General features: G+C 35.0%; 1 protein-coding gene across 1 annotated transcript; it reads left to right on the top strand.

Annotated features, from left to right (window-relative positions):
* Positions 1–220: 220 nt before the first annotated feature.
* On the top strand, positions 221–4,610 carry IFNG (interferon gamma). The gene is made up of 4 exons (XM_032220649.1): positions 221–334; positions 1,728–1,802; positions 2,258–2,443; positions 4,461–4,610. Exons 1-4 carry the CDS (start codon positions 221–223, stop codon positions 4,608–4,610), a joined length of 525 nt encoding a protein of 174 aa, XP_032076540.1.
* The last annotated feature ends 12,856 nt before the right edge of the window (positions 4,611–17,466 follow it).

The following is a 17,466-nucleotide window of genomic DNA, read 5'->3' as shown; positions in this document are numbered from 1 at the left end:
AAAAACCAAAACACCTCTTCTCTAATACCATTTCCTGAGTTGTGTTAAAACACGTAATTCTGCTTGGTTGAAAATGTTCAGTGATCGAGTATATATATCACCACCCAGAGAGGTGAAGATCAGACTTGCAAGTAGACAGTCAAGTTACTGGTAGATACACTACTCTGATTCTAGTTTCCAGATCTGCAGCGAAGTAGTTTTTCTACTTAGGTTAGATATAATGGCTTGGAGGATTTGTCTCTTTTTCATTCTAATGAGTACCTGTTCTGATGCCAATACTGGTTCAATTTTTGAACATATCAAAGATTCTATTCTGAAGCTAGAGAAAGATTTTGTAAGTATGCTTTCAAACTTTCTTTTAAGTGTCTGTTTTCTCCTTTTGGTTGAATACTAGCATAGCTACAGCTATAATTTGGTGCAACTACCAACTTTAATATAATGTGGCTTGATATAGACTTTTAATAATTTGAAAACATTACATTTTAGTTCTTTGAGTTTTTGGTCAATTATTTAGAACTTGCTTTTGCTACTGATTCTGTTGACAAAAGGTTTAGCAATTATAACTACTCATTCACATATACATCACTGTTTATTCATCTGACAAAGTTATAAATCGTATGTATGATTTTTTTTCTAGGCGTTCAGTTAGAATTTGACTATTTCAGAAGAATGGGTAGAATTGTCTACTTGTTCAATTACATAATCGGAGGTATTTCATTTTGAATGAGCAACCTCTAGAACTTTTTCATTGACTAACACTAGAACATATAAGTTGGCTAATGCCTTCTCATAGTTCTATGACAAGTTAAACATCCTCATGCAAATGTATTTTTCCCAAAGCTTTCATTCAAAAAGTGCCAAACAATTTTCTTGTTTTTTATTTATAATTATAGAAGATCCTTGAAAATGAAAGTTTAAGTGTTGAGCTTGTCAGTTCATTCATGTCATTCTCAACAAATTGATATCTTTACCCAAAGCAGGTTTTGGTGTTAAAATTTGGCTGAGGATGTATCACCAATTACATACAGTAATTACACAGTAGTGGTACCTCTGAAGGGATATTTTCATGAAAGTACTTACTGACTCCACAGATGAAAATGCAACCTACTTATCTTAATTTTTTAATGTTAAAAATAATACCATATTTCAGTGCAGAAGAAGTGGTTAAGCTCTATTCTTCATTTAATGTTACAGTACTACTAGCATTTTAAGGCTTTCTCCTTCTTTGTGTTGTCAAAGTAGCTATAGCTGTAAATTTTGTTTAACTAGATTGAATTAATTAGTGCTGCATTTTCTTCTCTGATTCTTGGAAAATAAGTTTTCATGGAAAGAGAACCAATGGAATGTAATTGCTGAGTCTAATGCTTACTATTTACTACTTTTTGCTATTTTTAAATAATAACAATATAGTAATTTAGCATTAGTAATGCTTATGGAATACAAACTAAAACAGCTGCATATGGTATGATACATTATTTTGCTTATACTGATATGCTGTGCTTGGGAAGTAAACATCATTCCATGATTTCTTCCTGCCTCTAATTTAAAAGGAAGACAACAAAGTTGACAAACATGTGCTTAGTTCTAAAACATTTCTTTCATTTTCTAAGCTGAATTTATTACTGTAGTTTTTAAAAATGTCCTATACATAGTTTGGATTTGAACTAGAGTTTTCACAATTAATTATGTTATATTGCGGATTGAGCTATTTGTATCTTGCATTTCAGAACACCAGTGAGTCTGACATAGCTGATAATGGATCTATTTTCACACGTAGATTTTCGAGTGGACTATGGACAGAGGTAATTTCTTCCATTTGTTTGGTGGAGGGGGGACACATATTTTATCTCTAATCCTGAGATGAAATATCAATTACTCCAAAACACTTGGCAATAGAAGATTTTCCCTACACATAAAAACATGGAATATATTGTCAGCTTTGTTAAATTATACAATGCTCACATTTTTTTATATACAACTTATATGTCAAGGATGGAACTTTATCAACCACACTGACACGATTTTGGAGATACATCAGGACATACTCTAAGAAGTCACTTTGATTTCAGAAACAACTACCGGTAGCCATTGTTTTGACATTGAGTTTTACCAAAGATATCAGTTACAGTGTGAGGATACTTCTGGTAAAATGGGAAAAAAACACCCCAAAAGCTGGACACCTTTTATTTGAATTGTTCAAATCTCTGTAACTGGAGAAATGTCACCAATATATTTATTTTTTCTGATTTTCTGGCAGGCCAATGAAAAAAAGATTTTACTTGCACAGATGATTTCCATGTACAGCGACATGTTGAAAAATAAAACCAAAACTCAAACTCCAGGGCATCTCAGAGAGTTAATAGAAGCCCTTGAACAATATAAAACACAATTCAGTGAAAGTTTGAAGAAAGCAAATGATATTATTGAGGTGGCAAATCTTCCGGTAAGTTTCAACAATTTCTTTTGCTTTATAATATAGGATAAAATTAAAAGAAAACTAAGAAATCAACATTATGTAGATCAACACTTCTATTGTAAAGTTATAATATTAGAATCCTGCAAGTCTGAAGTGCCTCCTCGCTCCCTCCTTTGTTTGAATTAAGGGGCTTATCTGAGATTGAAGTTATCTGACAAACAATTATTAAATAGCAAAGACAACTTCAGGCCTCAATGCATTAACTGTGAAATACAAAGATTTCCTCATGTACATCCATTTCCCAGACTCCGGCAATGCTTGTTAGGCTGATGGGAGGCAAGACAAATGAATGTAGATCATTTCTTATTGGAAAACACCTTTACTGTGGAGGAGTACTGAAATAACCTTGAAGAAGAAATGTGAGAGCAAGTGCACAAGCACCTGCTTAGATCTGACGAAGAGGAAGGGATGAGAAAGAAACTTTAGGATGCAGAGAGAATAGGGACTGTCCTTGAGGAACAGAAGGAAGAGCCTCGGTCAAGCAATAGTTTGATAAAAGAAACCTGACCCCAGGGCAGGAATACAATATGAGTAAATGTCTCAGATAAGCCCCTTGGCTTAGTTCATACAAAGGAAGGAGTGGGGAGGTACATTTCAGAATTGCAGGATTCTAACAATATAACTTTATAAAAGAAGTAGTGTTGTCTACATAGTGTTGATTTCTTAATGTGGCCCACCATTTCTCCATAAAATGGCAATGGAAAAATCATCCAGGGGTTGTTAGAAAGACAGCCAATGCAAACAACAACAACAACAACAACAACAACAACAACAAAAACCATGGTGGAAAAGTATAAGAAAATTAGACTGACTCAGATTGGCTCCCCCATGATTTGCTGAAGTATAAAACAGAAGGAATATGTACAGAAAGGAAAGCACAGAACCCTTGCAAGATTCTGCATTGTAAGAATTATCCTGCTTGGGTTCTCTTTGGTATACTGTAAAAGGGGCAGAGAAAACTCAGTCAAGCTTTCAAAATTAATGGAAACCCTTCAAGGCCAGGCCAGGAAGCAGACACCATAAGACTACGGGAACTGCTTTAATATAGCAGGATATAATAACAAAGTCGTGAAAACCTGTCAAAGTTTCTCCCTGCTCCCAAACGGTACCCATGTAAGGTTATTTGGAGTCTCTAATTCACCACCACTTCTCTGTTTAGGACTGACAAACATAATCTCTCTTGCAATTCTTTTTCGACGTTGTCTCTGTATTCTCTTACAGAAACAGAATAGGGGTTCTCCCAGTTATAGGTCATACATAATAGGTCATATAAGATGAGAGTGTTGTGGATTGCAGTTCAACAGTATAGGTCAGACTCCCAACTTTGGCAGCTTTAAGATGTGTAGACTTCAACTTCCAGAATTCCCTAGCCAGCAATGCCACGATTGAGAAACGTTGATCAAAACAATGCATTCGCCACTCCTATTATTATAGCAGGAGGGGATCAAAATAATGTAGTAGTTTCTTGTTCCTTACAGAAAACCACAATTACTGGGTTATTTTGAGGGGCTTTAAGAGACATTGAGTGCATTATCTATGATATTTGGAAAACATTCATGTGAGCAAGATCTATTTTTTTCCAGATTTTCTGTTTTTAAGGAGGCATTTGGGCATATCACTGTTTTTGGTGTAAAAGTTATACATCATAGCTTTAATATGCTAGTCACCTGAACTTGGTAGAAAATCATGCTATTAATTTTCAGTGATCACATTCACAACAGGCTGAAGTGAATCTTCAAGAATTATAGGGCCTGATATTGCAAATTTCCAATTCTACATTATTGGATTAGGGCATTGGAGTTTGAAAGGTCTTCCTAGCAGGAAAAAAATGTTTATTCCTTTCACTGTTTCTAGCACACATACTATTATTACTTACCACAATTTTTATTTAATAAATATACTGTACATAGCATATACAGTACATTGCTTTATTCTCATAATATTCAGCTATTGTTAATGTATTACTATTTTAAATTTGAAATAGATGAATGATGTGAAAATCCAACGGAAGGCAGTAGCTGAAATGTATCATGTCTTGTCTCAAGTGAACGTTGAAGAAATTAAAAGACTAAGGAGAAGTAGAGGACAAAATCCAAGAAAGCAGAAGAGACATATACCAAATTTCCGAGGATGATAATCTATCTTATTTTAAGACAACCTTTTAATATATAACATTTATTTATTAGTATTTATCAGTTTAAAATGTTAAATTATTTAAAATTTATAACATTATCTAAGATTAATCTTATTACAGCTATATTTATCTTTTAATTTTTTATCAAAATTAAATCTTTAGATACTTGATGTTTTTTATGGAATACATATATATTTAATTATTAAACTCAAAATTCTACAGTTTCCCAATGTTCTGATGATTTATTTATTGCATTTATTGGTTGTAAGGTGATAGTTTGCTCTTAATATACAGTTGGAATTTATTTATTTATGGAATACCCTTTATTCCATATACTATGTATGTGCCCTGGTTGTGGGGTATGGGCACCAGTCTGTTGTCTTGTGATGTCATCTCTTGATTAAAGATCTCAGATTGCATGAATGCATGAGTGTCTTTTAGTTTTGTTTGTAACATGCAAGGAAAAATGTGCTGAAGCATATCCTGAATGATACGATCAAACCGTATATTTCATAATAATGTAAGAATAATATGTAACAGAATAACAGAGTTGGAAGGGACTTTGGAGGTCTTCTAGTCCAACACTCTGCTGAAGCAGGAAACCCTATCATTTCAGACAAATGGTTGTCCAAATATCTCTTCTTAAAAACTTCTAGTGTTGGAGCACCCACAACTTCTGGAGACAAGTTGTTTCATTGATTAATTGTTCTAATTAACAGGAAAAAAATTCCTTAATTCTAGGTTGCTTCTCTCCTTGATTAGTTTCAATCCACTGCTTCTTGTCCTGCCTTCAAGGGCTTTGGAGAATAAGTTACCTTCTCTTCTTTGTGCCAGCCCTTTATATTTTTAGCCTCCGGTTTTAGCCTCCAGTTTCCTAATCATCTTTGTTGTTCTTTTCTGTACTCTTTCTAAAGAGTCAACATTTTTTTTACCTCATGGTAACCAAAAGTGGATGCAGTATTCAACCAACTCAACCAGGTTGAGAGTAGTTGGTCAGCCAGTTACAATTTCATTTGGTGATGATGTTGGCTAACCCATATTTTTCTATCTCATCAAGTAATAGGTTGTAGTCTATTTTATTAAATGCCTTACTGAAGTCCAAGTACATTATATTCACAGCATTTCAAAGTAATTTTGTCACTTTGTCAAAGAATGTAATGAGATTTGTCTAGTATGATCTATTTTTGACAAACCAATGTTGGCCTTTGGTTATGACTTTGTTTGCGTAAAGGTGTTCATAGATTCATTGCTTGATTATTTTTTCCAGACTCTTCCTAGGTATTCATATCAGACTGATAGTTTGATATATTAGTGTCAGGCTGATAGGCTGATTCTTCTGAATTTTTGGCATGCACATTTCCCATTTTGATCAGCAGGCTCCTCCTGGTATTCCTGTATTTTTCTCCAATCCCTACCACTCTTTAAAAGCTGTAATTATGTAACCACACTGTTTGAAAATGAGTTTTCCTTGCTTTTGAAAACTGCTATTCCAAAGACGTTTTAGGATTTAGTGCTGTGACTGCTTTAATTCCATGGCATTTTGTACTTCCATTTAAAAAAGACTATCTAATTTAAAAATAGTTTCAATTGTAAATGTGTTAGCTCTTTTGGTATTATTATTAAATGTGATTTTTTTAAATTATCGCATTTAATATGAATAACGCCCATAGAGATAATATTTGTATACTGACAGATTACAGCCTTAAAATACTCTTTGGAATAGGGCAAAAATTATCAATATAAATATGAGCCTAAAAATGTTTTATACAGTATCACTCATGGAATTCCCAAAGATGTGTCTGGAAAATATTTTAAGATATACATTCTAAATATTTTAATAGGATCTCTTCACTTCTGAACCCATGATTTTTTTTTAATGTAGTTTTCAATTAAAATGGAAGCTTATGTTTTTCAAATCTTGAATGTAACATTATGTATATTTCAGTACCAACATAAACATAGCTTCACTTAGGCCATATTTGCATGTATAGTTTAAGTTATTCCTCATGCCAACTTGTTTCTAAATTGATATAAGAAAACCTAGATTAGTTTAGATTAGATAAGATTAGATACATTCAAAATTAAAGCATCAAAATGCATTAACAAGTAGAGATAATAAGCAGATTTCTTTTAAAAACAGGAAAAAACTCTCATACTGTTTTCTTTCTGTTATCTTTCAGAGCCATTATTATTATGACTATTATAATACCACAATAGCTACCATATTTGCCTTATAAATGGAAAGTTGCCAATTCAAAATCCTTAGAACCGTTTTTAATTACTATTTTTCTTAACCGTAACTTTTTATTTTCTGCATACTTTTTAATTAAAAGCTACAATGGTGAACCATTTCAATCATTATTTCAATCAACTGAGGTCCCGGTAGAAGGGTTTCTCTCTCTCTCTCCCTTTCTCTCTCTCTCTCTCTCTCTCTCTCTCTCTCTCACACACACACACACACACACACACACACACACACAAACACACCCGTGCAGCCAAAAAGCCCATAAATAATATCTGAAACTTGCTATATTCTGGGAAAAAGTCATTTCCAGACCCATATTCTTTTGAATCCCACATATATTAATTGAAAAGTTGAGAGGTGGCCAACACAAACTTATTCTACTTGATGCTGGATGTGAAGGCAGTGTGAAATCTTATGACTTTTGTATAAAAGGCAGAGAAGCATGTTTAAAGAATCAGATACTACACAAAACATACAGGGAAATATACTGAATCCAAATAATTCCTTATAATATGGAATTACAAAATTATGGAACCAGTAGAGGCAAATGCATTGCAGATTCAGAGAGAAGGTGAACATATCTAAACTATAACATAACAACAAAATAGCAAAATGTAGGTATGATATTGAGAGAGTAGTAACTCGTCTGAATGTCTGGGTTTTTATTTATTGTTTTAAATAAAATATTTCTAAACTTAGTGTAGCTGAAAAATTAAGGAAAAGTAGCTGATAAATTTTCCAAAGAAAACAAGAAGCTAAGATAGATAAAATGCTCAATCTAAGAGCTCTAAATTCTCAACTTTAAAAGAGGAATTCTTCCTTCTCTCCACAGCCTTTGCATGGTGTAGTCCCATTCTCTTCCACTCTGTTCATTATCTATATATGGGGTCCTCAGACTTTTTGAACAAGGAGCCGATCCACAGTCCCTCACACTGTTGTGGGGGGTAGACCGGCTGCGGGGAGGCATGGCGTGGCTAGGTGGTCATGTGACTGGGTGGTCATGGCCAATTTAGCAGTCCATTTTGCCTTTGTCCTTGCTGTACTTGCTCAACCCAAGGAATCTATTTACTTATGTCCCCCCCCCCAAAGGGAAGAAAGAGCACAAACTTTCTTGCCACTTACCTAACTTTATTACAACAACAGCTTAAGGTTCCTTAAAATAGGCAATTAAAAAAAGAATAAAACAAACAGGATTTCCTTCAAAATAACTCCTGATCATATGTTTCAGATGACCACACAATAAATCACACTGATAACTGCACCAATTAAGACTGCAACTAAAACCCCCAAGATGGGCATTGAGAGACATTGGAGGCAGGTGGAAGAAGGTGAGAATCAACACACATACACACACACCCAGCCTCTAATGGTGAATTAAAGCAGAATAATGGTCTCTCAGACTGTTGTGGGCTGGACTATAGTTTGAAAAAAAATGAACAAATTTCTATGAACACTGTAGACCGCAAAGCCGAAGGTCACTCGGCTGAGGTCTTTCTTGCTGCCCCCCCCCCCCCAGTCCCCAGCCTTGGTTGGCTGGCTAAGCTGCCTCGGCTCCATGCCAGGTGGGCGTAGCTGACTAGGTTGTCCCTGTGTTCCTCCAGTCCAGTTTATCTGCCTGGTCACCTGCCTTTTGCCTGCACACATCACATCGAAGAGCAGCTGATTCTGCCTACTGGTAAGTGACTGGTTTTTTTTTATGCTTTTAATGTTTTTTTAAAGGATATTTTATTGTTATTTTTTTCAGGAAATGTTTTTTTAATTGTTTTTAGAGGATGTTTTTTTATTTATTATTTTCAGGAAATGTTTTTTTTTTAAATTGTCTTTAGGGAATGTTGTTTTTTTAATGTATTGTTTCCAGGAAATGTTTTTTAATTGTTTTTAGGGAATGTTTTTTGATTTATTGTTTTCAGGAAATGTTTATTACAAGAAATGTTATTGCTTTTTGGAAATGTTTTATTTGTGATGCAATATGTTGCTTTTAAGTGTGCAGGTTGATGCAAGGCAGCTTTGCGAGATTTTGTGTTTTTATTTCTGTAGTGAATTCACTACAGAAACATACAAAATCTTGCAAACAATGCACCAACCTGCACACTTAAAAGCAGCCATTTTTTTAATATATTTTTTTTATTTTCAAAACAAACATACAAATCCTCCTTCTTTACATACTGTAGAAAATGTATCAGTTGGTTACAAAAGGCTTTTGTGCATCTCTTCCACCATCATCAAGTATAATTCATATTAACTCTAGTATCTTAACTCAGATGTTTATACATATTACCATCATCATACCTCCACTTTTACTTGACTATGATTGTTTAAACGTCCTTCATCATAAAATATACCAAAATTTAATACATAACCACATACTGGCATTTCATTTACTTATTTATAAAATCCTCCATTAACACTAAATCCTTATATCCTATTCTAGCTAAACATCCATAATATTTAATAACAAAATTTTCTAATCCTCCTTTCCAAATCCCTGTTCACAATTCACATCCAGTTTTCTTATATTATACATACATACATACATACATACATACATACATACATACATACATATATATATATTATTATCATTATCATTATCATTATCCTTTCTTTATTTGACAATATCGTATATCATAACATTTTCCCCCTAATAATCAAAACTTAACTGTTTCTAATTTAGTTCTCTTTTATTATTATTGTTATTATTATTAACTTTTATATATAATCCAAAAAGATTTCTAGCCTTGCCTTCATGGGCGTCATTCAATATTCATATCCAATTATTGTTTATCATAACACTACACATTGTATACATTACTATCATTATCAATTTTTATTTTAACTGTACCTATTGTCACTAAATTTAACTAGGTTTCAATATTCATATCCAATTATTGCTTATCATAACACTACACATTGTATACATTACTATCATTATCAATTTTTTATTTAACTGTACCTATTGTCACTAAATTTAACTAGGTTTAGCTAGTTTTAAATTATACTCTTCCATCTATCAACCTGTATCTTTCCAGTAACAAAACAATCTCATTACTTCTGCCATTTGTGGAACCAGTCCTCCAAACATCCTCTTAATCAAATCTGTATGGACTCCTTTTAGCAACTTCTTGCTTGTAAGATCTCTCATGTACTCTTGATGCCCTCTTTCTGTTTCCTTGTTCAGCTCGTCTTCGAATGTCAGCAGTATTATCAAATATTTTGCAAATAGAATTTCATAGTCCATAGATTCTTTAAGTTTTTTCTTCTTCTATATCTTGCCCTTTGAAATAAAATTCCTCTTCATTTAATTCCTCTTTCAATATTTTATTTCTTTCAGAAATGAACCAATTGATAAAAAAATATCAACAAGTTTAATCTCTCTCTCTCTCTCTCTCTCTCTCTCTCTCTCTATATATATATATATATATATATATATATATATATATATATTCTTTATATTCTTTATATTCTTTATATTCTTTATATTCTTTATATTCTTTATATTCTTTATATTCTTTATATTCTTTATATTCTTTATATTCTTTATATTCTTTATATTCTTTATATTCTTTATATTCTTTATATTCTTTATATTCTTTATATTTTTAGCCTGCTGAAGCCTTTTGTCTTAATGAGTGTACTTATGAATTTACCTCTTCCTCTCAGCTGGTGTTTTTGTCTGGTGTTTTCTTAAAGGGGGAAACCACTGTTTTCTGTGGTTTTCTGGTTCTGTGAGCTTTCTGGCATTGTCCTTTATACTTCCCACAATGCCTTGATGGTTTTTATTCCAGTGGCTTTGTCTTTCCTGTCCTTAGGGTTAGGGGAAAACTGGTTTCATCTGCAGTCTTTTTTGGGAGAAACTGTTATTCTTTTGGTGTTTTCCTGGCACTATCATAGTTTGGGGGAGGGTGTAATGTCCTACAGTTATCTGCACATTAATAATGTACTAATAATATTTGCTTATACATTTTAGTGACCTTTCCTTACATAATTGGTGTTTTCTTTCATACTTTTAGATTATTAACTTCTGTTTCTGTTAGTTAGCCATTGATAAAACAAATCCCACGTGAAAAGGTATTTGAAGTCTTCTCCTCGATTTTAATTGTCAATTTATTCATTCCTGAACATTCTAATATTTTCTTTATTCATTTTCATATCTTTAACATGTGTAAAATTAAATATGTATTGTAGTCCCTTTGAAATACCCAACAAAATATTTCTGGTTTTAAATCCATATCCATTGCTTCTAACCATGACACCACTAACTCTTAAACAGCTACTTGGACTGACTTAAGTACTGAACCTAATTCATATATTCCTGTTTTTTGAACTGAGGAATAAATTTCAGAAAAAGAAATCTGTATTGCTCTTTGAATCTACCTATGACATTCATTCTTCTTGATCTAACTTCTTAAATGAAAAACTATATCTTTCCTGTTTGTTGGGGGACATCCTTCCTGAAAAGACTGTACATTGTTGAGTGAAAACAGAGGTCCCTTCAGTTACCTGTACTCCTCAGCTTACAACCACAATCGAGTCCAAAGCACAATATTGTTTTATTTCTTTTGCAGTTAGTATTATTTAAAAGGATGAAGAAGAGGCAACAGAGTATGTCTGCTTTCTTCACCAAAAAACCAAGACAGGAGCAATCAGCTGATCCACAACAGTCACCACCAGCACCACCAGCACCAGCACTACTAGTGCCAGCACCACCAGCAACAGCACCACCAGCATCAGCACCACCAGCATGACCACTTCCACCACTTGAAGTTGGAGAAAGCAGCAAGTCCATCTCATCCATTGAAAGTCTTCCAAAACTTCCTGACTGCTGGAGTTTGCAGCAATACAGAAACAAAGACAAGTATGATGGACTGGCAGTATTCAAAAAAAAGTTAGGTTATGAGTACTGTACAAAACATGGGTTTTTGAGGTAATTGTGAGGTAGTTGCTTCTTGCAGCAATCACCTTTTATGTGAGTCCATGGCTGCTTTCATACATTGAGCTGTGTGCTGCTTTGTGAGCTCCTGCAACTTGATGGGTTTCGATGGTTTCTGATTGCCCTGCTTTTGTTTTCCTGTTTTCCTGGGTTAACCTTGGTCCCAGGTCTTTTGTCTTTCCTATCCTGGGGATTAGTTCTGCCAGGAAACAGGAAAAGGGGAGTTCTCATTAGAGAAAGATGTTCATGTTTCTAGAGAATGGAAAAATTTCCAAGTTGAGGCAACAGAGACAAATAAGGAGAATCAGCAATCATCTCTCAGAAAAAAAATGAAGGAACATTTTCAATCAACATCACACATTATTTGTAGAGAGAACAGTAACAACAGGAGCAGGATGCTTTAACCAAATCCATAGATAAGTCAACTGGCAAACATTTATTCAGTATTAGCACAATATTTTTTACTGTTTACAATCTGGCACAAAGATGCAAACCATTCTCAGACATTGAAGGACAAGTAAATTTGCTAAGTGCAATTGGAGTAGATCTGGGAGTAGGCTTGCATTCACAGAGATGTGCAGTGAAAATAGTTGAATTCATTGCATGCAAAATTAAAACCACCGTGTTTGCCAGCATTATTGCAAAGAATCTGAAAGTGTGTTTGATAATGATGAAGCCTCAACGCTATCAATGAAAGCAGTTCTGATAGTTTTTGTTAAAGTTGAGGATTCAGAATGCCCAGCAACCATTTTTGTTGAGCTGGTGGAACTAGAGAAACAAGATGCGGAGACCATATGTTCTGCAGCGATGGGAAGCTTACATAAAGTTGGGTTTACCACTGAATATCTGTGGAAGCATTTAATAGCATTCTGCTCTGATGGTGCCAGCATTATGCTTGGGAGAAAATCTATGTCAGCACGTGAATAGATAAAGACTTCCCAAATATTTTAATCTGGCACTGCTTGAACTATCGCCTCCAACTTGTGCTGAATGATGCCATAAAAGAAATCAAACAACTGAATCACTTCAAGATATTCCATGACAAGATACACACCACTTTCCTGAAATCCTGCAAGAGCCAGATGGAACTTTTCCAAATCTCTGAACAACTGGGCATTTAAATCATGAAGATTGCCAGAGTTTTGGGACCAAGATGGGCTGCCTGTAGTTTAAAGTCAACCATACCTTTGTGGCATGCTTATCTAGGGCTACATCTGTTTTTTTTCTGGGCAATGAAAAATTCCTAGGTATCGCTGCCCATTTTGAAATTTTAAATTTTTTGAATGATTTGGCCGTCATGATTGATATTCTAAATGAGATTTCTCTTCTGTCAAATGCCCTACAGGGGAGAAACACAGATATCATCAAGGCCAAAAAATGGTATTGCAGTCAATTAAAGCATTTGAAATTCTTAGACAGGGAAAGGGCCCATATGAAAAAAAATTGAAAGAATGTTAGCTTCAGAAGCCTTCAAAAACATAAAATTAGTTCAAAATCAATTATTTGTTCCTCTTTCTTGTGAAAACCTTTTGGCAAGCATCACCAATTGGAAGAAAAGGCTGATGGATTGCGAACATCTAAAAACAGGTAGCTAATTGCCAGGTGCAAACAAATTGCAATTTCTCACATATTTGGAGCTGTATTACTGGAACATTGAAGATGTAGTCATTCCATGGGCAGAAGCAAAGGAAGGATTGATTGAATTTGGTGAAATGTTTAATTATGAAATTGATTTGAACGACTACAGAGATTTTTTTTGGAAAATGTACTCAAAGATCCAAAGAACTACAAAATTCCTGACAGATTCAAAAAAGCTAGAGATATTGTCAGGACAATTGCTGTTAGTTCAGCAGAGGCAGAAAGCGGGTTCTCAAAAGAAACTCATATGTTCAGAACAAAGAAGCTGCCTAACTGTTTCAAACATTAGTAATAAAATGACAATAAGCATTATTGGCATGCCTGTTAAGAGATGGGACCCAATTCCTACAGTCAAAAAGTGGCTCAGAGCACACCATCACACGGCTGATGATCCATGAGTGAAGAGCAAGAAAAGTGCAACTGAGGAGTCTGGAAGCCTAAGAACAATCTGGAAACATCTTCAACCACAAAACCAATAACAGAAGTAAATACTTGAGTGTATCTCTTTCATTGTGTTAGTCGTACGTAAGGTGTAAATGCATGCAATTAAGTCTTCCTTTTTGTGTCTCTTCTTTATGCAGGTCATTGGAGCAAGATGGTGAGGTGGTGGTGTTGAAGACCGGCAGGATAATCATCTTTCCTCTGTAAGTAGCTGTTTTATTGTTTTGTGTGCTGTTTTCATCCTAATGCAGTGCATGCAATTGAAGAGTTCCTTTCTGTGTATCTTCTTTGTGAAGGCCATTCATTGGAGCAAGGTGGTCAGTGATATTGAAGACAGGCAAGGACAACCATCTTCCTTCTGTAAATAGCTGTTTTATTGTTTTTGTGCTGGTTTCATTCTAATGCAGTGCATGCAATTGAAGAGTTCATTTCTGTATCTCTTCTTTGTGCAGGGCATTCATTGGAGCAAGGTGGTCAGTGATGTTGAAAACAGACAAGGACAGTCATCTTCCTTCTGTAAGTCACTGTTTTATTGTTTTGTGTGCTGGTTTCATCCTTAATGTAGGGCATGCAATTAAAGTTTTCCTTTCTGTGTTTCTTCTTTGTGCAGGCCATTCATTGGAGCAAGATGGTCAGTCGGTGATGTTGAATACACACAAAAGGACAGTCATCTTCCTTCTTTATTGTTTTGTGTGCTGGTTTCAGCCTTAATGTAGTGCATGCAATTGAAGAGTTTATTTCTGTGTCTCTTCTTTGTGCAGGTCATTGGAGAAAGATGGTCAGTGATGTGGAAGACAGGCAAGGACAATCATCTTCTGTAAGTAGCTCTTTTATTGTTTTGTGTACTTATTTTATTCTTGTTTAAATAGTAAGTGCAAAAAATAATAAATTTACTTTTTTAATAACTTCTTTTCGTAGGTCATTCATTGGGGCAAAGAATTCAGTGACATCAACTTGGCCACTTCCACCCAGTCACATAATCACCAAGCCACTCCCACCTAGTCACTTGACTGCCAAGCCACTCCCACCTGGTTACCCAACCATCAAGCCATGCCCATAAATATAAGGCACACCCACAGAATAGGTAGTAAAAATTTTGAAACCCACCACTGAGCTCCTTCCCTACTCACCACCGGTCCTGGATCACATGGCTGTGAAAAACATCTGAAAGGCTGTTTTTAAAGCATTTTTAAAGACTTTTAAAGGACTACTTTACAAGCTAGCAGCTGCTTTTCATCGCACCACTCCATGGGCTGAATACTTTGCATTGGCAGGCCATATCTGGCCCTCGGGTTGTAGTTTGAAAATGCCTGAGATACGGCTTCTGATTTATGGTCTGGTTTTCTCCCCAATATTGTTATACATTCTATGGGTACAGTTTGTGCCTTTGAAGGGAAATGAGAAGTTGCAGATAATCCAAAATGCAGCAACCAGATTTCCATCAAGTGTCTCATCAAGAAAATATGGCATCAGTCCTGACTTAGTTACATGGCTCTCTACTGTTTTCCAAGGTTGTTGGGGTTGTTTTTACTTACAATGCCCTCTACTATTTGCTGCCCTCTATTATTTGCTGGCCTCTATTATTTGCCACCCTCCCCCAATATTTCATTAACTGGATCCTCCATTCTTAGATTAATGATCTGCTTGGCTGCCACTAGAAATAAAGTTTGACTAGAAATAATTAAGATTAGGGACTCAGGATCAATTATTTTGTAGCTGATGTGTGATTTTTTCCCCCCAACTGATGTGCTTTTAGAGAGGATTGAAAAATTGAAAACTATCTTTATATTTAATCCTATTGGCCTTATGTCATTTTTTATCAGTTGTTAATTTTATTGTTTGTAGTGTATTTAAATCACCAGATAGCTCTTACCAGAAGTAATATGACACAAATATGTCACTGTTTTTGTGACTTTTAGTCAGTGAGGTATCCTTACAAGGGTGAAATCAACTTACCTTCGCTACTGGTTCACATATGCAGGGGTGTGTGCTTCGCTCGCAAGCGAAGGCTGATAAAAGTTGCCCATAGTCTCCAAATAAATGATCATGCACAGGACCTCAAACTAGGTAACATCACCAGTACTAGAAGCTAGGACTAGCAATGATGATGTTACCTAGTTTGGGTAATGAAATGTCTGCAAGAAAACAAGCAAGGTCAGAGAGTACCAAGGACTCCTCATTTCAACCTTGAGTTACAAATATTCTCCTTTATTGCTTCAGAGCTGTGATGGTGCAGTGGTTAGAATGTAGTATTGCAGGCTAACTCTGCTGACTGCCAGCAGTTCAGTCCTGCACAGCTCAAAATTAACTCAGCCTTCCATCCTTCTGAGGTTGGTAAAATGAGGATCTAGATGGTTGGAGGCAATACGCTGACTCTGTAAACGGCGTAGAGAGGGCTGTAAAAGCACTGTGAAGCAATATATAAGTCTAAATGCTATTGCTATTGTTTTAATCAATGTTGATTCCTGGCGACTGCCTAGACAAGTCCCTGCAGTTTTTCTTGGCAGATTTTGGAAATGATTTGCCTGCTTTTAGAACTCAGAGAGAGAGACTGGCCCAACATCACCCGGATGGCTTTGTGCTTAAGATAATTCATGATCTCCCATTTTTTAGGGTCTTAACCATTATACCAAACTGGTTCTCTATAATAGAAAATATATTGTAAAAATGAAGGAATAAGGTGGTTACCAAGAGTATCTGAACTTTCTCTTATGCCTTCCTGCAGGTGTAGCTTCTAATATTCCAGACTTTCACTAGAGGGAATTTGTAACATGCTACATTTTCGTAATAGTGTCAGTGTTTGCTATGCTGCAATTGAATGAATACTATCAATAGGCAAATGTATTTCCTTTTTTCCCCCCTAAGCTATCAATGAAACTAAAAAAAGAATTAAAACACATTTCACACTGTCCCCATTTTGAAATGGGAATATACAGTTCCAGGTATGTCTGTGCAGGAAAGCTCTTCTTTTTAACTTTCCATCATACAAAATTGCAATTCCTAACAATAATGACTAAGCGGGGCAGTTTTTTTTTTAAAGAAAGAAAGCCAGCATACAAAGTAAGATTTACCACCTATGACTAGGTGAGAAACTCCGTCATTATTCAGTCTAACCACTAGTGACAGTTTAGGTGAAACCAAGCCAGTTAATGAAAAATTTGTTATGAAGAATTTCCAGCCCACCTTAAGCGCATATGTGAAACAATCTGCAACTCCTCTGAGGTTTCAAGATGCACTAAACTATACAGACCCTGCAAAATTCTGCATTCTGACAACATGTTAAAATGCCATTTAAGTCCTGAAGGAGATGTCTATCATATTGTTGGTTCATCCACACTTCAAGCAGTTGCATGGAAAACATTGAGCAGTAGATGCATTGTGAACAAATGAAAATACATGCTGTGTCTTGTTGCCACTAGATACAGGTAGTCCTTGATTTACAACAATTTATTTAGTGACTGTTAAAAGTTACAATGAATATGAAATGAATGAAATAAAACTGTTAAAAGAATACAATGTGATTTATGATCATTTTTCACACTTTACGGCCTTTGCAGCATCCCCATGATCATGTGATCAAAATTCAGATGCATGGCAACTAG

Source organism: Thamnophis elegans, chromosome 7, assembly GCF_009769535.1.
Source record: "Thamnophis elegans isolate rThaEle1 chromosome 7, rThaEle1.pri, whole genome shotgun sequence".
NCBI classification, from domain to species: domain Eukaryota; kingdom Metazoa; phylum Chordata; class Lepidosauria; order Squamata; family Colubridae; genus Thamnophis; species Thamnophis elegans.
This window is presented reverse-complemented; position numbering and strand designations above follow the sequence as displayed.